General features: G+C 44.1%; 1 protein-coding gene across 1 annotated transcript in view; it reads left to right on the forward strand.

Moving 5' to 3' along the window:
* Window positions 1-27,327, forward strand: part of LOC143283507 (uncharacterized) — a 151,940-nt gene that overhangs the window by 103,264 nt on the left and 21,349 nt on the right. Inside the window, exons 10-13 of the mRNA XM_076589751.1 lie at window positions 3,575-3,779; window positions 18,583-18,690; window positions 21,032-21,127; window positions 24,600-25,631. Of these exons, the coding sequence (XP_076445866.1) occupies window positions 3,575-3,779; window positions 18,583-18,690; window positions 21,032-21,127; window positions 24,600-25,631 (1,441 nt within the window). The remainder of the gene's footprint in view (window positions 1-3,574; window positions 3,780-18,582; window positions 18,691-21,031; window positions 21,128-24,599; window positions 25,632-27,327) is intronic.

Genomic DNA, 27,327 nt, shown 5'->3' on the forward strand with positions numbered 1-27,327 from the left:
GAACAGTAACATTTGAGACACTTGCACACACACACACACACACACGCACGCATGCTAACAAACACACAGACACACACGCCCACACACACATATTCACAGAGCAGGCAATGATTCAACAGGGAGTACGTGTGTACTAGTCAATAGCTTTGATATCAGGTGTGACGCTTGCTCGCTCTCTCTCTCTCTCTCTGTCTCTCTCCCTCTCTCTCTCTCTCTTCCCATCTCCCTATCTTCTCTTCTCCCTCTCTTTCTCTCTGCTTCACTACCCTTCACCCCACCCTTCCCCCAACCCCACCAGTCACCACGCCACACCATCCCACGTCACTTATGTTTCCACCTGTTTCGTTATTGTTGTTGTTTGTTTTTGTTTTGTTTTGCAAAGTCATTGAACCATAAATCAGAAAGATATTAAAAAACAAAAAAAAATTAAAAAAAATGCTAGAAGCTACCAGTCCTGAGCTCAAAACGTGCCCTGTCTTGGCATTGTGAGACACAATTGTTTGTTTATGGCAGAGGAGCCGTTCTCCCCCGTTATCGTTCTCCGTGATAGCAAGTTCAGTATGTCGGGTGGGAAGATTCCACCACCACCCTCCTCACTCCCCACCCTAGTGCCACCCACCACCCTAAGCTTCTCTCCCACCCACCCCTACCCCCAATCCCCCCCCCCCCCCCCCCCCTTGGGCATTATTCAGGTTCAGTCAAGCGAAAAGGACACAAGTAAAAGAGGTGGAAAGGTGACAGAGGAACGTTTGAAAGCTATCTGCAAGGGATCTTTAACTGTTAGAACTCTGGGTGAATAAAAAAAAATAAATAAATAAATAAATAAATGGGGGGGGAGGAAAAGGTCATGGGTCGTGGGGGGTGCGGTAGTGGAGGGGGCGGTGGGGCGGCAGAGGCTGTGGGTGGGTGGGTATGAATAACATGTCTTAGCACGTTGAAAGGAAGCAGATTTGGTTCATGGTGTTTGGTGGTAGCTTCCCCTTTGCATGAGGTCACACAGTCACAGAGAATCTGTTTTGGTTTGAGTTGGAGGGAGACCGGGGGCCGAAAGGGTTGGATTGTGTGATGTGTGCCATTGAGAGGGGTGTTGATTTTGACACGGTGTTCAGTAGAATGGAAATGATATTTGTATACAGTTATCATTTGTTTTTGTATTTACTCTTTTTGTCACAACAGATTTCTCTGTTTGAAATTCGGGGCTGCTTTTCCCAGGGAGAGCGCGTCACTACATTGACAGCGCAACCCAATTTTTTTTTTTTTTTTTTTTCTGCCTGCAGTTTTATTTCTTTTCCTATGGAAGTGAATTTTTCTAAAGAATTTTGCCAGGGACAGCCCTCTTGTTGCTGTGGGTTCTTTTACATGCACTAAATGCATGCTGCACAGAGGACCTCTGTTTATCGTCTCATCTGAATGACTAGCATCCAGACCACCACTCAAGGTCTAGTGGATGGGGAGAAAATACTGGTGACTGCTGGTGTGATTCGAACCAGTGCGCTTAGATTCTCTCGCTTCCCAGGCGGACGCGTTACCTTTAGGCCAACACTCCACATACAATGATGATAGCAATGATAACAATAAGAAGAAGAATCATGATGGATATTCACAGTATGTTCTTCCTCCTAGACACAGGGGCCCAGAGCGATAACAGTTAACGTCAGCAAGGGAAACACAAATGGTGACCAAAAAAAAAAAAAAAATGACAACATGGGCCAAAATTAATCCAAACTTTTAATACCAAAAAAAAAAAAAAAAAAAAGGAAAAGTGTTGTGAAGTGAAGGAACACCATGACCGCTGATCCAGACTGTGTGGTGTGGAGGTGTAGACTGTTGAAAGCGAAGGTAAACTGTCTGACCCAAGACAGCCAGCCATTTGATTTTGACTTGAATGTCTATATCTTTATTATCTGAGCCTTTCTCCCATCATCCCTCTCTCTCTCTTTCTCTCTCTTTCTCATCTGTCCCTCTCTCTCTCTTTCTCTCTCATCTGTCCCTCTCTGTCTCTTTCTCATGCTCCACTCCCCCCCCCCCCTCTCTCTCTTTCTCTCCCATCCTGTTTCTCTTGTACTTTGTCCATATCTTTCTCAGCCATTTCTCTCTCCCTCTCTCTGTCCCATCATTTCTTTCTCTGTTATCTGTCCCTCTCCCCTTTCTTTTCTCTCTGCCCCTCCTCTTTCTCTTTTTATTAGTCTCCCACCCCCTCCCTCTCCCCCTCTCTCTCTATCTCTCATATCTACTCTATTACCACCAGAAAATAAATTTTATTAAATTTTCCTGTATTTTTGTCCCTGTCTTTCTTTCCTCGCCTCTCTCTCTCTCTCTTTCTCTTTCTCTCTCTCTCTCTCACCGCACACATATATTCACAGTCACACACATGCAAAGCATGTCTCAGCACATGCACATGCAAGCACGCACGCGCACACACACAGACGCATTCACACACACATACACACACACACACACACATACATACACACACATACACACACACACACAAACAGAAACACACACAAACAGACACAAAACACACACACACACACACACACACACACACACACACACACACACACTCACTCACTCACTCACTCACTCACTCACTCACACACACACACACACACACACACACACACACACAGGCGTGCATGCACACACACGCACGCACGCACACACACACGCACACACACACACACACACACACACACCAAAGAGAGAGAGAATGAACTAAAATTCAACAGACCCAGTTCATAAGCAGTTCTAATATGTCACTTGCATTTACTTATTCACCTTGATATGTTTTACTTTTTCGAAATCTATAGTTCAGTCTCTGTGGACATGCTTGTGTGTGGGATGGACTCAACTGTGAGCAATGAGTGAGACTGTGTTTTGTGAGTGTCAAGCCTTTGAACGTTGAGATTAGTTTCCAGTGGGAGTGATAAAGGTGCATTGTATGTGTATGAGGAAGGAGAGGAGGGGGGTCCTGCCTTCCAGTGCTGAGCCCAAGACACAGGGGATATGAAATCACTGCCGCACCTATGGCTGTGAAAGGCTACAGGACCTTTAACCTCAGTTTTATTGTGTTGTAATTGTATTGTAAGGAGGGAGGTGGCAGAATGGTTAAGACGCTTATCTTGCCAATACAGAGTCTGTGAGGGTCTGGGTTTGAATCCAGCTTTCGTCCTTTCTCCCAAGTTTGACTGGAAAAATTAAACTGAGCATCAAGTCTATCAGATGAGACCATAAACCCAGGTCCCGTGCCGTGTGCAGCATGCATTTGATGCACTGGGAAAAAAAAAAAAAGCCCATGTCAACAATAACGTTGTCCTCTGGCGAAATTGTGTAGAAGAAATCCACTCTGATATGTACACGAAATATATATATGCATGCACTCATGGCTTGACTAAGCACATTGGGTATGCTGTTGGTCAGACATCTGTCTAACAGATGTAGTGTAGCGTGTATGGAATTGTCGGAACGCAGTGATGCCTCCTTAAGAATCTGAAACTGTACTGTACTGTATTGTGTATTGTATTGCATTTTGATATGATGTATATGTTCACCATGTATGTGTGGTTTACAGCTGCAGACCCAGCAAGACGCCTGTCTGTCCCGCCTGGTCAGCAAGCAGCAGCACCAGCAGCAGCCGCTGCCAGACAACCCCCAGCTTCAGCCGCCACTGTCGTCATCGTCGTCGTCACCATCTTTGTCATCACTGTCGCGGTCGCCGCTGCCCTGGTCCTACAACCGCCTTCAGACTCTGTTGCGCTCCTCGCAGGCTGCCTGCGGTCAGTGGTGGTTCTTCTGTGTGGGGTGTTGTGTCTTGTGATTGGAAAGTATTGTGATTGTTCAGTCTTGTAGCAGTACGCTAAGAACAGCTGGAGTTTGTGTCTTGACATTGTTCAGTCTTGTAGCAGTACGCTAAGAACAGCTGGAGTTTGTGTCTTGACATTGTTCAGTCTTGTAGCAGTACACCAAGAACAGCTGGAGTTTGTGTCTTGACATTGTTCAGTCTTGTAGCAGTACACCAAGAACAGCTGGAGTTTGTGTCTTGACATTGTTCAGTCTTGTAGCAGTACACCAAGAACAGCTGGAGTTTGTGTCTTGACATTGTTCAGTCTTGTAGCAGTACACTAAGAACAGCTGGAGTTTGTGTCTTGACATTGTTCAGTCTTGTAGCAGTACAGTAAGAACAGCTGGAGTTTGTGTCTTGACATTTATTGTTTTCTTTGGAGATCTCAGAGGCACAACTTCTGCAGTTCTGGACATGCTTCTGTCTTTTAGATGTATTCTTTTGTCAGTTTTGGACCGTTTTTGAGGATTTCTGATTCACAATAACACAAGGCATGCTTTCTTTTTTTTTCTGTGGAGGTGGTGGTGGTTGTTTTTTCATGTACATCAGGGGACATCTTTTTGGGGGGAAGGTGGGGGCAATGGAGGGGTGGAATGGTGGGAATGAATGAGGTGGTCTGGAGGGAGGGAGGGAGAGTGGGATGGTGAGGTGGTTGATGTGAAGCCGGGTCTCATCAGACTCTTAATGAGTCAGGGGGGTGGCAGGAGGGAGGGGGTTTGGGGGGTGGGGGGGGGGGGCATTGGGTGGTGAGCGTGTTCTCTGTTCGCCCTCTTTGTCTTCAACCAGGATGCTTTTTGTTTGTTTGTTTGTTTGTTTTTTGTTGTTTTTACCACAGATCTTTTGTCACATTCTTGTGAAAACCAGTATTGATTCCAACCCATTGAAAGTGGATGCAGTATGAAATACAACAGTCACGAAAAAAAAAAAAAAAGGCTGCTTTGAAGTGGCACAGAGCTCTTTGATGCTTGGTGTGTGTGTGTGTGTGTGTGTGCGTATGTGTGTGTGTGTGTGTGTGTGTTTCTTTTTCGTTTTCTTTTTCAAAGCAGCTTGGAATTGTGCATGATTGAAACAAGGCCAGCCAAGCAAAGCAGAGCAGTCTGTTGAGCTGTGTGTTACATGTGTATTGTTGGAGTGACCTTTCCTCCTCTCTGGTTAGCAGAACTATGGAAACCAAGGACTGATCAATATCATACCTCATCTCTGGAGGAAGGGAGGGGAAATGAGGGGGTGGGGGTGTGGGGGGGGGAGTGAGCACTGTGAACAATGTGTTTACTGAAGCTGCAACAGTTGAAAACTGGAATCACTGACAGCAAATAGGGAATGAACTAAAGGAGAAGGGAGAAACAGGGAAGTGACGGAAGAGGGGGGGGACATAGATGATGTCTGCTTGGCTTGCTGCAGTGGACAGACAGTACAATGCATTTGCCGAGATTCTTTCGTTTTTGTTTTGTTATAAAAGGGATAGAAGTATGGATTCTGGCCACATTATCAAAACACAGTGTGAGTGTCAAGAAGAGCAAAGATTCAGAATCATTGCAGTTGGGTTGATGGTGTGTATTTCTTTCATTCAAAAACCATAACTGTAGAACACACATTGTTGTTTTATGCTAAGGTGATGTCTGTTGATTCAGTGGGGTATGTTTTTTGGGGGTTTTTTTTTTAGAATAAAATTTTATCATCACGCATGTATATGCATGCACACACATGTGTGCCTGCGTGCACACACACACACACACACACACACACACACACACACACACACACACACACACGCTCACACACTCTTAGATAATTGAAACTCTCTCTCTCTCTCTCTCTCTCTCTCTCTCTCTCTCTCTCTCTTTATTTATCTGTCTGTCTATCTCAATAAATGAATTGAAAAGAATAAACAGATGCCTCTACTCGGCGGCTTTGAATTAGGTGGCACATGAACATCACTGTGGGAACTGTTACCCTGACCGCAGTAACAGCAGTGCAGTCACTATATAAATGACTCATGTGGAACATTGTTTGTCATGTGTCCATGGAAAATGACAAAAAGAAAGAAAGAGGGGACACTGGTGAGGAGGAGGATGGAGTATGTATGGTGAGGAGGAGGATGGAGTATGTATGGTGAGGAGGAGGAGGATGGGAGTATGTATGGTGAGGAGGAGGATGGAGTATGTATGGTGAGGAGGAGGATGGGAGTATGTATAGTGAGGAGGAGGATGGAGTATGTATGGTGAGGAGGAGGATTGGGGTATGTATGGTGAGGAGGAGGATGGAGTATGTATGGTGAGGAGGAGGATGGAGTATGTATGGTGAGGAGGAGGAGGATGGAGTATGTATAGTGAGGAGGAGGATGGAGTATGTATGGTGAGGAGGAGGAGGAGGATGGGAGTATGTATGGTGAGGAGGAGGATGGGAGTATGTATGGTGAGGAGGAGGATGGGGTATGTATGGTGAGGAGGAGGATGGGGTATGTATGGTGGAGAAGGATGGGAGTATGTATGGTGAGGAGGAGGATGGAGTATGTATGGTGAGGAGGAGGAGGATGGAGTATGTATGGTGAGGAGGAGGAGGAGGATGGAGTATGTATGGTGAGGAGGAGGAGGAGGATGGAGTATGTATGGTGAGGAGGAGGATGGAGTATGTATGGTGAGGAGGAGGATGGAGTATGTATGGTGAGGAGGAGGATGGGAGTATGTATGGTGAGGAGGAGGATGGGGTATGTATGGTGAGGAGGAGGATGGGAGTATGTATGGTGAGGAGGAGGAGGATGGGAGTATGTTTGGTGAGGAGGAGGATGGGAGTATGTATGGTGAGGAGGAGGATGGGAGTATGTATGGTGAGGAGGAGGATGGAGTATGTATGGTGAGGAGGAGGATGGAGTATGTATGGTGAGGAGGAGGATGGGGTATGTATGGTGAGGAGGAGGAGGATGGGAGTATGTTTGGTGAGGAGGAGGATGGGAGTATGTATGGTGAGGAGGAGGATGGGGTATGTATGGTGAGGAGGAGGATGGAGTATGTATGGAGAGGAGGAGGATGGAGTATGTATGGTGAGGAGTATGTATGGAGAGGAGGAGGATGGAGTATGTATGATAGTCAGTCGTGTCCAACTATGACCATCAAACAACAGAGGGGACCACTCCTGTCCTGACTAACTGGGGCTAGAATTAGGTCAGACCAGAGAGTGTCTTGCCCAAGTAACATCCTCATTCTCTTGGCCAAAAGAAGGCTTTAGGACAGTCAGCATTGGTGTGGTCCCCAAAGGCCAGCTAGCCCCCAAGGCTGCAGAACTGAGAGCCAGTGCTTTCTTGCCTTCTGTTTGATCAGAATTCCCCATTGCAGTGGAGGAACAATTCATCATACAGCTCTCACTTCGCTGTTGGCCAAACTGCAAGCTTATGACAGTCTTTGACGTAGGGAAATGGCAGGAAAGAAGGTACTGGACTGGTTTGACATGACCAGAGTAGTGTTTCACAAAGGGTGACAGGCTGAAGCCTGTGTTCAGTGTTTTTTGTGGTCTGCTTCTTGGGATATGCCATGGTCTTTTTGATACTGTACCAAGCCAGATGTGTCTGGTTTAAGATGATGAAAATTGTTTTCTCATCATAGACGTTAAGTCAGTGACTTGCCCTTTTACAAATTCAATTAATTTATTGGGTTTTTTGGTTTGTTTGTTTGTTTGTTTTGCAATTTTCTTTAATTGTTCAGTTTATTTCAATTGTTCATCATAGATTCCACCCTCCACCTGTCCTGTTTCCACAAACTCACCAAACATCCAACCTGCCCCCACGCTCTCCTACATTTGTATTAATTCATCTATTATTCATTTATTTATTGTGTTATAGAACATGTTTTCATATACAGTTTACATTGATTTTAGTCATGAATCTATTGTAAAACTTAGTTATTTTCATAAATTCTTTTTACTGATTGTGATGTACACATCTTTAGCTTCTCCTGTATTTCAGTCTCAGTGACATGTGGTTTCTCTTAACTAGTCAACATCTATTTTATTAAGTTACAGTGCTGCATAATTTTATAAATGCTCGTGTTTTAAAAGTGATTGCGCTTCATGTGTTTTATGTCATATGTACTTGATCCAGAAGGTAAATTTCTGGTGTATTTACAGACAATAAAGTTGCTTCTTATTTTAAAACGATAACAATCAAATATGAAAACCAATACCTTAAACGCATCTTTCATGTGATCAGCAAGCACACACAGCAACAATTCAAGGATCAGATGCTTCTCTTATAATCACTGAGCTGTTGAGAGACTGACAGTGGCTTGAATGGGTAACAGAATCCACAGGCATTGATTGAAACATTACTCATGAATTTGTGATGATTGAGGCTCTCTTATGAATCACAGCGGACTGATGTCACTGAAACACTGTATCAGAAAAGAAAGAAAGAGGGGAGGGGGGGGGGGGAGTTGTGTTGTGTTGCCGGCAGCATGGGACTTCAGCCCATTGTAATTATATTCAGGGCAGGTGTGTAGCCGAGTGACACAGATGTAGAACAAAGAGAGAACCGTTTGTTTGTTGTTTGGTCTTGGTCGTCATGGAAGCAGAGGGCATGGGATGAGGGGGGGGGGGGGGGGATGGTGGTAATCTAGGAAGCACAGAGTTTGTGGGAAAGGGGGGGAAGGAGGAGGGGGGTAAGGGCAGGTGGGGGTGGGGGGGTGGAGGGGGTTGTTTTTTTTTCTCTATGGCAAACATCCAGCATAAAAAAAAAAGTTACAGATTTCATCTGGGAAAACAGTGGGATTATTCTGCCAGCAGCAATGTCATGCTGTTATTCACCATATGATATGGATGGCTTTGGCTACCTCTTGTTCTTTTGACAGCATTGGTGGGCTGTACAAGATGCAGGTCTTTCGGTAAACTCTTGTTCTTTTGACAGCATTGATGCACAGTACAAGATACAGGTCTTTTGGTAAACTCTTGTTCTTTTGACAGCATTGGTGGGCTGTACAAGATGCATGTCTTTTGGTAAACTCTTGTTCTTTTGACAGCATTGATGCACAGTACAAGATACAGGTCTTTTGGTAAACTCTTGTTCTTTTGACAGCATTGATGCACAGTACAAGATACAGGTCTTTTGGTAGACTCTTGTTCTTTTGACAGCATTGGTGGGCTGTACAAGATGCATGTCTTTTGGTAAACTCTTGTTCTTTTGACAGCATTGGTGGGCTGTACAAGATGCAGGTCTTTTGGTAAATTCTTGTTCTTTTGACAGCATTGGTGGGCTGTACAAGATACAGGTCTTTCGGTAAACTCATGTTCTTTTGACAGCATTGGTGGGCTGTACAAGATGCAGGTCTTTTGGTAAATTCTTGTTCTTTTGACAGCATTGGTGGGCTGTACAAGATGCAGGTCTTTCGGTAAATTCTTGTTCTCTTGACAGCAGTGGTGCACCATACAAGATGCAGGTCTCTAGTTGGCAGGTGGCGGGGACCAATCAATGGGCAGTGGAGTGGAACAGTGGGTTGTTATTGACTGTGGTGTCAGGGAGGCTGGGGCCACACTGCTAATAGACACTCACAACATGGGGGAGGTGTGTGTCAGTGTGTTGACGGGTCAGGCAAGGAGGTTGGGGGGTGAGGGTGGGGAGATGGTGAGGGTTGCTTCTGAGACAAGTGTGGGCAGGTTCAAGGGGAATCTTCCTGAGAGTGATGAATCATTTCTTGAAGCCTGAGTAAATGAATTAACAATGAAACAAAATATATTTGTTGAATGTTGTGTGCATTGCCATGCGCTCAATGATCGCCCGAGCACAGTGCAGAGCCAGAGGCTGGTTCGGAGTGTAGGGGAGGTAACTTTGTTACTTACTGCTCCTTAACTCACTCAGTATGGCCAGTCCTCTCTTCTCCTCAACACAGACCCCTCGGATGTCCAGTGGGTGTCTGAATGACCCAGCCTTTAGCTTCTGTCATCAGAATTGTGGTATTCTTTGTCAGCATTCAATTATTCAGTATAAGAGCCTTCTGCTTGCAATATTTTGATGATGGTAATTGGGGTGAAACACTGTTAACATCGTCTCTTTCGCTGTTCGTATGGAGAGAGTTAAGTCCTTTGGCTTGTAAGGCAGCAACGAAGAATGGACGCTCTTGTCTTATTTGGGGCCAGTCTCTGAATGGTACCCCAGAAGGTGTTTCAAAGGTCTTCAGATCTCCGTCAGCTGCTCTGTGCCAGATGTTCTTGGGCTTTCCTCTCTTGCATCTTTCCGGTGTCCAGTGAAGGGCTGTCCTGGTGGTGTTACCTCGCTGTCTTTGCATGACATGTCCATTCTGTTTCCACCACCTTTTCATGATGATGGTCTCCATGTTGTCCTGTTTGATATAGATTCCACTACATGTACAGTCAGCTCTGCTGCATCTTGGCTCAGCATATTGGGCTGTACCCAAGATACACACCTAGCTTCCTATCCCCATCCCTACTCCCCCCACTCCCCAACCAACACCCCTTCCCCTATTCCCGCTCCCCTTACCAGGGTCCCTCTTGTCCCTGCGGATGAAGCATTCTGTAGTCTGGCTGTCTTCTTATAGTGATGGCCTAGAGGTAACGCGTCCGCCTAGTAAGCGAGAGAATCTGAGCGCGCTGGTTCAAATCACGGCTCAGCCGCCGATATTTTCTCCCCCTCCACTAGACCTTGAGTGGTGGTCTGGACGCTTGTCATTGGGATGAGATGATAAACCGAGGTCCAGTGTGCAGCATGCACTTAGCGCACGTAAAAGAACTCACGGCAACAAAAGGGTTGTTCCTGGCAAAATTCTGTAGAAAAATCCACTTCGACAGAAAAAACAAATAAAGCTCCACACAGGAAGAAATGCAAAAAAAATGAGCGGCGCTGTAGTGGAGCGACATGCTCTCCCTGGGGAGAGCAGCCCGAATTTCACACAGAGAAATCTGTTGTGATAAAAAGAAATACAAATGCAAATACAAAAACCACCCATATTTTTACTGATGGTAGTGACCTGAGAAAGAGAGATACACACATTGTAGATGAGTAATTAAAGAGAGGACACATGCATGTATGTGTGAACATATGTGTGGGGGGAGGGGAGGGGATATATGTGAATGTATGGAGGATGGATGGATGTTGATGTATTGATGTGTTGTTGCTCAGTTCGAGCATCCCATTCTCCACAATTTAATTTCACTCTAGAAATTTCTCCGGGGGGTGGGGGTTGGGGGGTGTGGGGGGGGGGACAAGACACAGGGACTAGACAGAGTGCCGGTGTTTCTGAGATGGGGATGAATGATTGAAACATGCTCTGTCTGTTTGGACTGGGTGGGAAGCCAAGAAGACTGCAGCGTAGAGGCCAGGGTGATTGATAACACACTGACAGCCACATGTGCAGCAGTGGCCTGGTGGTAATGTGCCTGACCAGGAAGTGAGTGTCCATGGTTTGAGTCCCTATATATATATATATGGACCAGGATTTCTATTCAGTATTCTGCTTGACCTTGAATTGTGTGGACTGGGTTCTAGTCATTCAAGATGAGACGATAAGCCGTGGTCCCGTGTGCAGCATGCACTTAGTGTGCATAAAAGAACCCTCGACAACAAAGGAATTCTGCAGAAAAATCCCACTTTGATAAGAAAGAAAACAACACACTTGTGAAGAAAAAAAATTTAGGAAGAAAGAAAAAATGAGGAACGGTGCAGCACTGTTGACAACACGCTCTACTTATGGTTTGGGTCTCAGCCCAGATTTCAAACAGAGAAAACTGGAGTGACAAAAAACAATACAATACAATACAGTACAATACAATACAACATGCTGCTGTTTGTTTGGACAAGGTGTGAAGGCAGAGGTGATAAGAGACTGGCAGTAAAAATGTCTTCATGGTTGGACAATGAATTATCGCGGATAGTTGTGTATTTTGAGTATAATACAAACTCCTCCTCTCTGAAAATTGGATGGTGACCAATCTGAATAATAATGATGATGATGATGATAACAATAAGTATTTATACAGCACTTAGTTTATGATAATAATTGTAATGAGTATTTATCTGGCACTGAATCTTGTGCAGAGATAGATCAAGACTAGTGACCATCCAAGGAACAGTTGGAAGATAATAGATATAAACAAGCATTATTATGATTATGGGTATTATTATTGTCATTTATTGTTGTTGTTATTATTATTGTCGTTATCATTATTATTATCATCATCATCATCATCATCATCATCATAAAGAGGGAAGCCAATGGACTGGGTGCTAGAACTGTTGAAAGATAACTATGTAAATATCCAATGTTATTATCATTGCTAGAACTGGGGAAAGATAACTATGTAAATATCCATTGTTATTATCATTGCTAGAACTGGGGAAAGATAACTATGTAATTATCCAATGTTATTATCATTGCTAGAACTGGTTAAAGATAACTATGTAAATATCCAATGTTATTATCATTGCTAGAACTGGTTAAAGATGACTATATAAATATCGAATGTTATTATCATCAAGAGGGAAGCTGGACTGGGTGCATGAGGGGGTGGGGTGGGGAGTGGGAGCCTGGAAGCATCGCCTGCCTATTGATTTCTGATAGCTGCGGGTTGGGCCCTGGTTTCATTTTTCAGGCTGGAGACGGGGTGTTAGGGCGGAATCAGCTGGGGGAATCTGGTATCCATGCACAATTGATGGCGGACGTGGATTCTCTCTGCTGCTGAGATTTGCGTGGGGGTGGGGGATGGAGGGAGGGAGGGAATGATGATCGATCAGTCGGTCATCATTTGTTCACGCCTGGCTGATCACAACCGGTGATTGTTGTGCGGACAAACGGTTTGATCCTCCTGTGGTGTGTGTCCACAATGGGAAGAACTGCTGGAAGAGAGAGAGAGTGAGTGAGTGCAGGAACAGTTGTGTGTGTGTGTGTGTGTGTCCTCCCCCCACTTCTCACCCACCCACCCCTCCTCCCCGTCTCCATCTTAAGATAAGTTGTAGGGGTTTCTTATTGCGTGTTTTTCGTCTTGTGTCTGGCTATCTTTTCTTTTATTGCTGTAAGGGTTTTGTGTTGGTCTTCCAGTCCTGTCAAGGCCCTGACCAGCATGTTGGGTTTGTGTGAACGTCAGGCATATCTGCTTCTTTGTGTTTTGTATTTTCAGTGTATGAGGTGTAGCTTATATGGATTAGTCTGCATGCTTTGATGCCTCCTTGAAGCTGAAACTGAAACATGTTCTGACGCATCTGCCTCTTCCAACACCCACTGCATCAACACCTAATTATGCCCCCATCAGTGCCGTAAAATTTGCAAGAGAGTGCATGCATACATACACCCCCCCCCCCCAACCCCCCACTCCCCCCCCCCCCCCCCCCCCACACACACACACACACATTCAAGTGATAAACATTCAAACATCAACCAGCTGTGAAACCAGTTTTCAGTTCTCTGAACCCCTGTCTACTATCCCTTCTATCAAAACAGTTACATTTTATCGGGAAAATTATTAAAAAAAAAAAAAAAGAATCATGAAGCAAGAACAGAGGGTGAGAACGGGAGTATGTTTACACTTCAGGAAAGTGCCCAAGAAGTAAATGTGGCGTACAGAATGTCATTCAGTTTTATCTTCATTGCAGCATACATATCCACATGAAGGTAAAATACCTCACCTAACTGTATCTAAAACTAAATTTGATCAACACATCACATGCTTCTGTGGGGAGGAAACTTTCAAATACTCATGATTGTACTTTTTTTTTTTTTAATGTCAGGCTTTTTAAAACCTTTTATACCCAGCTTTTCAGAAAGATTGTTTGAAGATGGTGTTGATCATTTCTTGTTAGAGAGTTAACAGTTTCCGACAGTTTGCTTCATTGTTGGACATTTGCTTCCTCACCCCCCCCCCCCCCCAAAAGTTTGCAGTTTACATTATAATAAGTTCTCACTCCTTTATATATGTCTCTCTCTTTCTAGACATATATAGATATGGATTTGTTTTTGGTGGGAGGGTAGGGGGGAGGGGGTTGGGGTGGAGGCATGATGGAAGGGCTAGAGGGGGGTCTAAAATTGCACAGTGTGAACAGATGTTTTAAAACCTTAGAACACACACACCCTTGTCACTTCCTGTTCAGCCCGTGTGGTGTCAGGAATCATTGAACTGGTGTCAGGATCAGAGGAAGGGGACCGGGAGCTTAGAGGGGCATAATGAGGGGACTTTTAGGGGGTGCGGAGTGGGGGTGGGGGGGAGGGGATTATCTTGACTGGGAGCCCACGGTCAGGTGATCACCAGCACCTGTGAGCCCCTCTTTGATGTGCCTTTGTCCCCGGCCCCTCTTTCCACGGAGAGGATTTTGTCATCGCCTGCCACCACCACCACTCCCTGACTACTTGTGTGTGGTTTGGTGAAAGGGGAAAGTGTCGCTGACATGGGTTTGCAGCCTTTGAAACTGATAGGCAGGGGTCTGAGGCTGAGAGAGAAATGGGAGAGCTGTCTGTCACCTGGCTGGGTGGACTGTTTGTTTGATCTTGAATTATTGGGATTTTGGTGGAGTTGATAGAGGTGTTGGGTGTAACAAGGGGGCGGGGGGGGGGGTGCAGGGGGTGGGTGTGTGTGTGGGGGGGGTGGGGGGGGGGGGTATGCGTATGTGTGTGTGCTCTGTGTGTGTTTGCTATTTGTGTGTGTGTGTTCAACAAAGATAAATGACTAACTAAAGGTTGTAACATTCCTGCAAATGTCTCTGTCACTGCATGGACAAGGACAAGCAGGGGGTTATAGAACTCTTAGATGGACAGAAACAAATGTTGGGGCAAAGGGGTGGAGGGCTCACCCTCTGAAGAGAGTTGAAGTAACCTTTTGGGGCCGGGGTATTCTTCGTATAACATTTGATTTATTTTCCCGTTTTGCATGTGTATGTGTAACAAAAATAGAAGAAAGAAAAAAAACGTTTACGGTATTTAAAAGATATTTTTTTTAAAAAAAAACACTTTTTTCGGGTGTTCCAAAGGTGACAATCAGTCCAGTGAATATCTAACTTTGTAATGTATACGCTGCTGTCTCAGGACAAGGCATGGCCAGGCACATCGGTTCTGGAGGCATGCAGACTGTGCTGTTGTGTTGTTTTTTTTCCTTTCTTGGTCAGTGCCTTCTGACCACGCTGATGACCGGCCAGTGTGTTAGAACCCCACCCCCATCCTCCCACCCCACCCAACCCTCCATGGGGATACTGGGGGGTCTTTCAGTTCTTATTATTGATATGCACATGTATGTATCCTAAATTCTACTGTGTCTGTGTTTGTGTATGATTTTTGTTTATGTTTGTAGCTTTTTATGTACTATCCCCCCTCCCCCCCTGATATTCCGACCCCGGTACACTTGGTAATAAAGACATTCTGTTTATTCTATTCTATTCTATTCTGTTCTAAATGCCATCCCCACCTTCTGGCCATTTCTCTGCCTCTTTTCTGTTGCTCTCTTTGTTTCTGCCTGTTTCTTCCTTCACTCTTTGTCTCCATTTCCCTTTCTGTTTTTTTCCAGCAAACCTGGACTTTCCCCCCCACCTCTTTCTGCAGTCTGTGATGTATTTTCTGTGCTGTTTTGGTCTTGCAATAGGTAGTGATATGTATATGTGTATATCAATATATATATATATATATATTTTTTTTTTTTAATTATTATTTTTTTAAATAAATTTTTGTTATTTTTTACTTCTTTTTTTTTCCCCCTCAAGGCCTGACTAAGCGTGTTGGGTTACGCTGCTGGTCAGGCATCAGTTTGGCAGATGTGGTGTAGTGTATATGGATTTGACCGAACGCAGTGATGCCTCCTTGAGCTACTGATGCTGATACTGGTACTGGTGATACAGTAAACACAAGGATGGATACTAGCTGTCCAATCTGATAATAATTCTGCAGTGTAATTTGCCGATGTGGGTTTTTTGTTTTTGTTTTGTTTTGTTTTTGTTTGTTTTGGGGGGGGTTTTTGGTGTGTGTTTTTGGTTTTTTTTTAGAGTGTGTGTGGCCTTTAAGGATTTTTGGGGTTTGGGTTTTTTTTTTTTTTTTTTTTTTCCTTTCATGATTTTTTTTGTTCTGGGGATAATTAATTAAGTGGAAGGGCTGATGTCCTCAGGACAGCCAGGTCTTATTTATCTCAAGGAGCTTACTGTTTAAAATAATATGCCATGAACTTGTCGTTTTTGTACTGGGTGCTTTTGTGCTTGTGAATGTTTCTGAGATTTGATAGAGTGTTGTGTTGAACACAGTGTAAGTTTGTTGTTGTTTTTTTGTTTGGTTGGGTTTTTTTTAGTCAGATGAGCAGTCCTGAAAATGAAAAGTCTATGGCTGAACTGTTGAAGCAACAATGTCAAATGTCAGTGTTTTGGGAAGGCTGGAGGAGGTGTGGGCGGATGTGGGGGGGGGGGGGGGGAGGGGGCGCTCACAACTCACTACCTGGTCATGGCGAGGGATTAGTGAGGGTGGATTAAATCAAGGCCAGATTAGCAGGTGGGCACAGCTGACCCTGCCCTGTGGAACGGGCTTCAAGTTCAATCCTTGCTGGACTGTTTGTGTTTGTTTGTTTGTTGCCAGTGCCACTGTTATGGCCGGCACCCGCCCCGCCCCCACCACACCCCCCTCCACACACACATACTCACTCACCCACACAGACAGACACAGGAACACACACACACACACACACACACACACACACACACACACACACACACACACACACACAAAGCCTGACTGACTAGCTTCAGTTTTTCTACACGCATGTGCACACACACACACACACACACACACACACACACACACACGCGCATGAGTGTGAAAGTATGTATGATAGTCAGTTGTGTCCAACTATGACCATCAGAACAGCAGAGGAGGCAGCACTTGCCGTCCTGATTATCTGCGCTAGAATTTGATAATAATGGAAAGTGTCTTGTCCAAGTTACATCCCACTCTCTTGGCCAAGTGGGCTCTAGGACAGTCAGCATTGGGGATGGTTCCCAAAGGCCAACTAGCCCATAAGACTGCAGCTCTAAGAGCCAGTGCAATCTTGCATCCTGGTTTGAGAGTCATAGTCCTTTGCAAAAAGATTAAATCTGTAAATGAATTCCCGTGGCTGTGGAGAAACCATCGATCATAATAGCTCTCACTTTGCTGTTGGCCCCCAACTGTAAATTACGTCAGTTTATTCTCTAAACAGTTGCAGACAGACCCTAATGAGGGTGCATAAATTGTTATTGTATATGATTGCTTACACAACCAGGTAACCCCTAGAATGCTGCCAACAAATACACTCATCAGTGAAGGGCTGTCACATCACTGAGCTGACAGGTCAGGATGTCAGTCACCACTCAGTATGTGAACTTCTTCCACTCCGAATTGATTTACTTTTGTTGTAAAATAGATTAACCCTATTGATGAATACACAAAATTGTAATAACCACCGTTCAAACTCACACCACACTGTGGTTGTACATGTGAACTAAACTGTATTTAAAAAAAACAGTGACAACAAGAAAAGACACACACAGGAGAGTAAAGAGAAAAAAATCTTTATCTTTGAGGCACTTGCACTGGCTGCAAGAGCCCTGTCACTCTGTCAGCTGCCTTGAAAAAGAAGCTGCCAGGGTTTAGTTGTGTCAGGTCTTTTGGTTCATGACTTCAGAACCTTCATGTGTTCTCTGGTGTGGTATCAGAAGACGTGACGGTGGAAGCTGTGAAGATAGACTGAGAGTGGATTTGATGATTCAGCTGTGCTGATAAAGGCTGAAAGTGGCAGAGTGTGCCCAGTGACAAAGGCACCATGCCCCCCTTCTCAGCCTGCTGTTGTGTTTTAGACATGAAAATAGGATCTGGCCTTTGTCTTGTAACAATACCTTGACAAGCCAGATTTTGTGTCAGTGCTAACACCACAATGGCACGTCATAGTGTGTCATTTTTTTTTTCTCTCTCAAGTGAATCAATTGCTTTTGGACAGAGCAGTTCTTAACATGTCGTGACAAGATTAATATTCTGGTGAGCATGGGTCATGTGTGTGTGTGTGTGTGTAAGTGTAGTGTTTGCACATACAGATTTTTTTTCCTCTCGAAAGCTTGCTTAGAGATAGCAAATACAACATACTATGGAATTGACACTCTTGGTTTTTATGTTTTTAAGTGCCTTGTTAATTTTACTGTGTCCCTCGTTTTCGCCCTGTCAAGCATTTGATGTTTGGTTGAAAGCCTGTGTTCTTGTTGTACTCAGTGCCAGTTATATTCCCCGTCCACCACAGCTCCCCAAAAGGAAAAAAAACACAACTTTTTTGTTGTTGTTGATGTTTTGTTTCGTTTTTAAACTGCTCTTGCTGCTTAGAGGATTTCTTTCTGGCAACATGGTTGATGCACTGTGTTTACAAGACATGGATAGGAGGGAGCACTGATGGCATCTGTGCTTTGGTCTTCTTGTGCATCGGAGTGGTGCTGTTTTATATGCCAGTGTTGTGGCCTTTCATGCGCGAGTGCCATAGTGGATTTTTTTCTTATGTCTGTGCTGTGTTGTTTTATGCTTCTGTCCCATGTCAGTTTATGTCAGCATATGTTTTATGCATATATGCTGCAGCATTTTATGTGTCTGTGTTGCGGTGTTTTATGCCTCTGTCCTGTGTTGTTCTGTGTTTCTGCGCTGTGTCATTTTATGCCTCTTTGCCATATTGTTTTATGTGCCTGCTGTGTCATTTTGTGCTTCTGTGCTGTGACATTTTGTGCCTGCGTGCCGCATCACTTTACGTGTCTGTGCTGTGTGGTTCAGATCCCAGTGTGGGCGAGGCCAGGGCCAGTGTGGTGTCCCCACGTCCAGGCGATGTGCTGAACAGGGCAGACTCACCTGTACACAGACTCACCTTGTCCTCACGCACAGGTGAGAGAGAGAGGAATGAGGAAGAGGAGAGAGAGAGAGAGAGAGACGCAACACGGACATGGACACAGACATTGTTTCATTGCCATTAACAGTACTATCCTTTGGCAAGGGGGACAATGTGTGAACAAAAGAATAGCGGCGGTTTACAGAGAAATTGACACATTGCAAAGAGTAAAATGAAAATCAACGGCAAACAACAACAACAAAATCACAAAATACAATTATTGTTAAGATTAAAAAGGAAAATGAAAAAGCTCGACCATCCAACTTTCTGCAAAGTCATTCAAAATTGTAAACTGTGGAACTGGCATCAGGGTAACAGTGTTTTTTCTATAAGGCTTCCGAAGATAATTTCTTTTTCCAACTATCCCAAGCTGGGGCGATAAATTTCGCTAGTGATCTTATTCTTACTTCATCATCTGTCAAAAGCGTACTGGTAAGGTTCATGTTCTCTAAGTTTTCACCGTTGAAAATTCAGCATTTCTTTGGAATTCTTCATAATACTTATACATAAAAAGGAAATGAGTTTCATCTTCAACTGAAGCACCACCACACATAGGACAAGGGGACCGTGTGGACGCGTCAGCAGAGAACCATTTTTAGAGAGAGAGAGAGAGAACTCAAGAATTTTGGTGTAATGTCACCAGCCTGCTTGCATTTAGTGCACTTGTTACTCACACACACCTTAAGTAAGAATGAATCAGGAAGTAACAAAGCAACCACAAAATATACAATATTGAGCTCTGTGAGAATGAATAAACTGAAACAAACAAACAAACAAAAAAGCCCTGCTGTTTTTGTATTTGTATTTCTTTTTATCACAACAGATTTCTCTGTGTGAAATTCGGGCGGCTCTCCCCAGGGAGAGCGCGTAGCTACACTACAGCACCACCCATTTTAAAAAAAATTTTTCCTGCATGCAGTTTTATTTGTTTTTCCAATTGAAGTGGATTTTTCTACAGAATTTTGCCAGGAACAACCCTTTTGTTGCCGTGGGTTCTTTTATGTGCGCTAAGTGCATCCTGCACACGGGACCTTGGTTTATCGTCTCATCCGAATGACTAGCGTCCAGACCACCACTCAAGGTCTAGTGGAGGGGGAGAAAATATCGGCGGCTGAGCCGTGATTCGAACCAGCGCGCTCAGATTCTCTCGCTTCCTAGGCGGACGCGTTACCTCCAGGCCTCACTCCACATAGGGCATTAGCATAGGTCTGACTGTACTGTTCAAGAGAGACAGAGGGGATAAGGGAGAAGCTTCGAAAATAATCATGATTCCATTTATGTAGCACCTTTCCAAATAAAAGCATGCTCACATGCGCTGTGCAGTGAAAAAATCTGATGTGCAAAACATGCATCGAAACACAAAAACAAAACCTTTCATGCATAACCCTTCACAGACATCCAACCAACTATTCAAACGCTAATTCACGTTCTTTTTATGAAGACTGAAGCGTCACACACAATGCTCATGGAGCACATTATACATCACATTATTTTGAAGCAGGAAAGAAAAAGTGGGAGTGGGGAAGAGGAAGAAAATGGTGAAGTTTTAAGAAGGAAAAAAAAAATCTTGATTGTTTTGTTGCAGCTGATAAAAAAAAAAGTTGGATGCTTATACAATGAATTTTATTAAAAGAAAAAAAAACCCACTATACATTGAATTTGATATCACTTGGAACAGAGTATTGGTCTGCTTTGTGTGAGTCTGGGTGTGTGCAGGGCCATGCATGCATGTTTGCATTTTTACCAGTGTGTGTGTGTGCAGCACATTATTCTTCTTTGTGTATGTATCTGCATGTGTACATGCATCTGTATGTGCATTCATGCAAGCATGCATGAGTTTGTATGTGTATATAATTTTGCATGTGTGCATTTGTGTGTGTGTGTGTGTGCATGGTAGTATGTGTATGTCTGCATGCATGTGTGTAAATGTATTATGTCCATCCCTGAAACGGCCCCATTCTGTGGTCAGCTGGTTTATAAGCAACACGGTTTGATTTTGCGTATGTGTGAGTGTGTGGGCCATGCATGCATGTTTGCATTTTTACCAGTGTGTGTGTGTGTTTGTGTGTGCGTGCAGCACATTATTCTTCTTTGTGTATGTATCTGCAAATACATTTGCAAATGTTGCCTAGTTATACTTTTGGAGTTAAAAGACTTTTGTGTTTTCTCAACTTTTATGTGACATTGTTGTGTATTTGGAAATGTTTGTTCTGGGCACGAAAAGATTATTTTGCAGTAATCCTCCATACTCCAATAGGAGTGAAAGGATAATTAAAACTTGAAACGTGTGTGGTCATCATCTCTGAGCCGGTTGAATGGTGTGTGTTTTTTTTTCAGACCCTAGAGCCTACGGCACCAGTTCCCTACCTGGAGGGGCTGCAAGGAAAGGGCAGGACCGACAGGACCTGTGTGTGCAGGACCTGGCCCCTGATGGTGAGCTCTCATGGTGTTGTGCTGTGTTGTGTTGTGCTGTGTGGTGTTGTGTTGTGTTGTGTGGTGTTGTGTTGTGTTGTGTTGTGTGGTGTGGTGTGGTGTTGTGTTGTGTTGTGCTGTGTTGTGTTGTGTGGTGTGGTGTTCTGTTGTGTTGTGTTGTGTGGTGTGTTGTGTTGTGTGGTGTTGTGTTGTGTTGTGCTGTGTGGTGTTGTGTGGTGTTGTGTGGTGTGGTGTTGTGTTGTGTTGTGTTGTGTGGTGTTGTGTTGTGGTGTGGTGTTGTGTTGTGTTGTGTTGTGCTGTGCTGTGTTGTGTTGTGTTGGTGTGGTGTTGTGTGGTGTTGTGTTGTGTGGTGTTGTGTTGTGTTGTGTGGTGTTGTGTGGTGTTGTGTTGTGTGGTGTTGTGTTGTGTGGTGTGGTGTGGTGTTGTGCTGTGTTGTGCTGTGTGGTGTGTTGTGTTGTGTGGTGTGGTGTGGTGTGGTGTTGTGTTGTGTGGTGTTGTGGTGGTGTGGTGTGGTGTTGTGTTGTGTGGTGTGGTGTGGTGTGGTGTGGTGTTGTGTTGTGTTGTGTTTCATAGTATTGTATTATGTTGTATTATTATTCTGATCGAATAGACTATTAGCTATCCACTCTGACCTTTTCTGCGGTCAACGGATCTGGCCCCAAGTATCTTTCTGAACTCATCCATATCTATACCCTGTCTCGCCAGCTCCGTTCTTCCTCTGATACTCGACTTCTCAGGATACCTCACGGTTAGAAGTAAGACCTATGGACACAGATCGTTTTCTTTTCAATCGCCAAAGACGTGGAACAAGCTCCCTGATAACCTCCGTTATTCTGATTCCCTTGCATCTTTTAAATCTCGTCTCAGAACTCACCTTTTCCCTCAGCAATAAGTTCAGTTGTGGCAGGTCCACTTCCTTTGCGTCAGCTGTGCTTGACTATGTGTGTATACATATGTATGCGTACATAACTACATGCATGTATATGAATGTGTATTGTGTGTGCGTGTGTTTATGTAAGTTTGTGCATGCCTATGTGTGCATATGTGTTAGGGTAGCTGTTAGATACACATGTATGTTAAAATGTATGTATGCAGTGTGTGTGTGTGTGCATGTGTGTGTGTATGTGTGTGTGTGTAGTCACATTTTGGTGTGTGTATGTAACATAGATATAATGTTTTATGTTAACAAAAGCGTTTTTGTAAAGCACCTAAAGCAGATTTCTGGATAGTGTGCTATATAAGTGTCCATTATTATTATTATTATTATCTTGTATTGTGTTTTATTGCATTGTGTTGTATTGTCTTGTATTGTGTTGTATTGCATTGCTTTGAATTGTATTGATTGTGTGTATTGTGTTGCAGCCGTTTAATCATGTGCGTGTCTGTGTGTGGGTGTTAGTGTGAGTGTTGGAGTGTAACAGTTGTAGTGTTGATAGTATGTTACTTTGTGAGTTTTATGCATTGTTTTTTTTATAATATTAATGATTCTGTTTTTATGTTTCTGCTACTTTTTATATGCTTTCTTGTTTCACTTTAGTTACTGGATCGTAAAGAGCTTAGAGCTTGCTCATGCTTGTATTATAGCGCTATATAAAAATAGAATATTATTACATTATTATTGTGTTGTATTTTGTTGTCTTGTGATGTGTTGTATTGCAGTGTGTTGTGTTATGCTGTATTGCATTGCATTGAATTGTATTGATTGATTGTGTTGTATTGCAATGTGTTGTTTATATTGTATTGTATTGCATTGCATTGAATTGTATTGATTGTGTATATTGTGTTTCATTGCATTGTTTTGTATTTTGTTGTATTGTTTTGTGTTGTGTTCCATTGCATTTTGTTGTATTGTGTTGCATTGTATTGTGTCGTCTTGTCTGGTATCTTGTTGTATTGTCTTGTATTCTGTTGTGTTTTGTTGCATTGCATTGTATTGCATTGCATTGCATTGTATTGCATTGTATTATAGTACTCTTTTGTTACAACTTGTGTGAAATTTGGACTGCTCCCTCTACAGAGAGAGTGTTGCTACAGTGTAGCGCCACCCCTGCATATTTTTTGCTGCCTGCAAGTGTATTTGTTTTCTTATCAGAGTGGATTTTTCTACAGAATTTTGTCCACGAGTTCGATTCCCCTATGTGAACCAGGATTTTCACTCTCCACCCTCCACTACACCATGAGCAGTGGTCTGGATGCTAGTGTTTCGGATGAAACCATTAACCAAAGTCCCGTATGCAGCATGCACTTGGTGCATGTAAAAGAACCCACAGCAGCAAAAGGGTTGTCCCTGAAAATTTATATGGAAAAAATTCATTTTGATAGCGAAACAAATTCACTTGCAGACAGATTTATTTTTTAGAAAGAAAAAGAAATGAATATATTGTGGTGCGGTAGTGTGGTGGCATGCTGTCTGCAGGTAAAACAGTCTGAGTTTCACACAGAGAAATCTGTTGTTAGAAAAAGTAAAACAAAACACCACAGTAGACTTACTCAGCACTGTCACCATGATCAAGAGCTGGATGAACAAGAACAGCAACTTGGCGCTGGCATAAGAAAATTTGTAAACATATCATAAGAAGAAGAATTGAGAAGTTGCATTAGAATAATGAGAAGACACACACACACACACAAAAGTTGATGATAAAAAAGACAGAAACATTTTGTGAGGAGAATGATAACTACAGAAACATCATTGTAGCAACTAGTAATAGAAACATATAGAGAGACCTTATAATGGCATGTAGCAGGTAACGTAAAGTCATTTTCATAACGCATAATGTAAAGCCGTTTTTCTTGTGACAGAGAGTGGTTTCGTTTTCCCTTCAATATTTTAATGTGTTTACGTGTTGGTTTGTTTTGTATATTTTATTTATAATAATAATGATAATAATAATGGTACTTATATAGCGCTGAATCTTGTGCATAGACAAATCTAAGCGCTTTCGCACCAGTCATTCTCACGCACGCATAACTCTAAAACTGGAGAAACTAAAGACAAGGAAGAGGCAGGGAAGGGAGGCTATTTTGGGAAGAGGTGGGTTTTAAGGCCAGACTTGAAAGAGCTGAGTGTGGAGACTTGACGAAGCGAAAGAGGAAGTTCATTCCAATTGCAAATTTATCATGTCTATGTTGATGTTTCACAGAAACCTATGATAGCCTCTCAAGACCCGATCAATGAGCTGGGTGAATGTGAAGATCGGGCATCTGCTGTTGCTTTCTTTTTTCTTTTCTTTTTTTTATATACAGCATGTGTGGTGTGGTGTAAATGGATCTGTCTGCACACTCTGACACCTTGAAACTGAAACTGAAAATGAACTTTTCCCTGTGCGGTGGGCTGGGCTTTAAGGGAGGAAAGATATAAAAATGAGGGTTTTTTTTACCCGCACAGGTTTTTCTCCACGACCATGCTGTTCAGTTATGTTTTGCAGCCATCGATTTCTAAACTTACCCCCGCAGTCTGGCTTGATTCCAGATTGCGACGCTCGGAGCAACCACAGCCAGCTAGAGTCAGAGTCGGTGTACCTGCCGGTTGGTGGAGGAAACACCCCCACCCCTGCCTCCCCCTCCCCAGTCCACACCACCACCTGCCTCAGCCCCAGTCTGCTGCAGCTTCAGGCCAGACTGTCCATCAGCTTACCACATCCAACCTCCACCCAGCCACCCTCCTCCTCCGCTCCTCCGCTGTCTTCCGTGTCTTCCAGTCCCACCACAGCTTCGTCCGTGTCAAGTCCCAGGACCAGCGTGCGTCCGCCACCACCGACAACAACGACAAAATCGAGCCCGGAGACAAAGTACGAATTGAAGGAGAGGCGAGTGATCCGGCCCCTGAACCAGGAGATCGTGAAGGGGAAGCTGAGGACCAACTTCCCTGTGTCTGTCGCGCCTCAGGCCTCGGATGCCGAGCCCCGGGCCCACACCCCGCGGGCCGACCGTCCCCCCACCGCCCACTGCCACGACTATGACGACATGAGTCTGGACGCCTCCCACCCCCACCACCACCACCAACCCCCCTCCTCCTCCTCCTCCTCCTCCTCCCCTCACCCTGCTGCTCCCTCCCCCTCCCCCTCCCCGACCCCCGGAGGAGGTGGTGGTGGTGATAGTGCCCCTCCGGCGGAGAGCGGCGACACAGTGGTGGTTGTCCCCCCTGCTGCAGTCAGCTTGATCCACCGGGTGGCCGACTTCAAACGCAGCTCCCGCCATCACCAGCAGACCGCTCGGCACACGCCTCCCCCCTCAGGGCCAGCCTCCTCCCACATCTCCACCCAGCAACAACAACAGCAGCAGCAGCAGCAGGTGACCAAAGCGGGTCGCAGTAGGGTGAAGGCGTTGGACTCGAACCGCCAGACTCGGATCGAGCTGAGCAAGATGCTCAAGTGCCAGCAGAATGCGGAGAGGCTGAACCAGCACAGGGACCGTCCGGCCCCGGGCCTACAGCTAAGCACAGACTCTGGGTTCCAGTCCCGCCCAGCTAGTGACGCCGTGCTGACGGATTATGGAGAAGGAGGTGAGGTACAGTAACAGATCGTACAGGTTGGTGGTGGTGGTGTTTTTGTTGTTTTTTTCTTTGAAGCGGAGGGAGCCAGTTCAGTCTGTGAAAAGAACATTTCTGTTTGTTTTCCGTGTGATCCTGTTCGATACTGTTGAGCAGTTCAAGACACAGAGGATCAATAACAATGTTTATTGTCAGGAAGGGTTTTTTTGTTTTACTTTGTTTTGTTTTCTCTCTCTCTCTCTCTCTCTCTCTCTCTCTCTCTCTCTCTCTCTTTCTCTTGCTCTCTCTCCCTCTTTTAAAAAAATTTTTTTGGTTTTTTCTTCTTCTACATTTGTGGGCTGGAACTCCCATGTTCACTCGTATGTACACGAGTGGGCTTTTATGTGTATAACCATTTTTACCCTGCCATGTAGGCAGCCATACTCCATTTTCGAGGGTGTGCATGCTGGGTATGTTCTTGTTTCCATAACCCACCGAATGCTGACATGGATTACAGGATCTTTAAAGTGCGTATTTGATCTTCTGCTTGCGTTTACACATGAAGGGGGTTCAGACACATGCAGATCTGCACATACATTGACCTGGGAGATCAGAAAAATCTCCACCCTTTACCCACTAGGTGCCATTACTGAGATTCAAACCTGGGACCCTCAGATTGAAAGTCCAATGCTTTAACCACTCAGCTATTGTACCCGTCTTGTTTTTCTTTTTTTCTTTTTTTGATAAGTCCGATTAAACTAAAGAAATGTTTTCGTGAACAAGCCAGATCCCAGTAGAGGTGAGAACTTACATTGGAACAGTCATCAAGTCATAGACTAATTTCTGGTTCTCTTTGCTCTGAGAGTGGATACATCCAGGATTTTTTCTTCTTCCCCTTATCTGTGTTCTTCTCAGCATCTGAGATCAAGCACATGATTCTTAGGTGTGGTTTTTTGGTGTTTTTTTTCAAGACTTTTAAATAATTCTGTAAAAGGTTACATGAGCCTACGACAAAGTGATAATATTTGTAAACAAACAGAACATCGCTCGGTACTTATTCAAACCTGTGACTAAATGCTGGGCGGGTGTCAGAGATCGTCATTCCCTGTTTGAGCCCCGAATAGCACTAGGGCAAAGTGCACCTGTACTTTTATTGTGGCTGAGATGCCTTTGTTTGAGTACAATACATGTGAGTGTACAGTCACCCAACTCCTGCCTTCTCGCTCGCTCACTCCACAAGATGGCGTCTCTGTCAACTTGGGCAAATACTGTGGCTCAAAGTCGAATGCAAGCTGATTCTATAGTGGATATACACTGTGGATACGCATTTGCCCATTCAGTTGCTACAATTAGGAAGTGTCTATGGTTACATTTGTAAAATTTCTATTATATGTGGAAAACCCATTCCCTTCATGTCAGTTGTGAAAAACATGTTTGTCTGTTTTTTTCAAAATATGATAAATCAGTTAATAATAAAGTGAGTGCTTTGAATCTGTGCCAAATGTTAGTCCATTCTATTCTTTGTATTGACACAAAATTTCACAGCTGTATGTGCTTGCATTATTTTTTCAGATATTTTTCTTGTAACATAAACAGACGGCCAGTACAGAGAGTATAATGAAGGAAGGGCAGTATAGAATGAGTTAAATGTGTACACTGTAAGCAGAGAGCAGCTTCAGAAGCACGGCAGTGGAAGCAGTTTGTGTTCCACAAGGTGTAGTATTATGCC

Source organism: Babylonia areolata, chromosome 6 (genome assembly GCF_041734735.1).
Source record: "Babylonia areolata isolate BAREFJ2019XMU chromosome 6, ASM4173473v1, whole genome shotgun sequence".
In the NCBI taxonomy this organism is placed as follows: domain Eukaryota; kingdom Metazoa; phylum Mollusca; class Gastropoda; order Neogastropoda; family Buccinidae; genus Babylonia; species Babylonia areolata.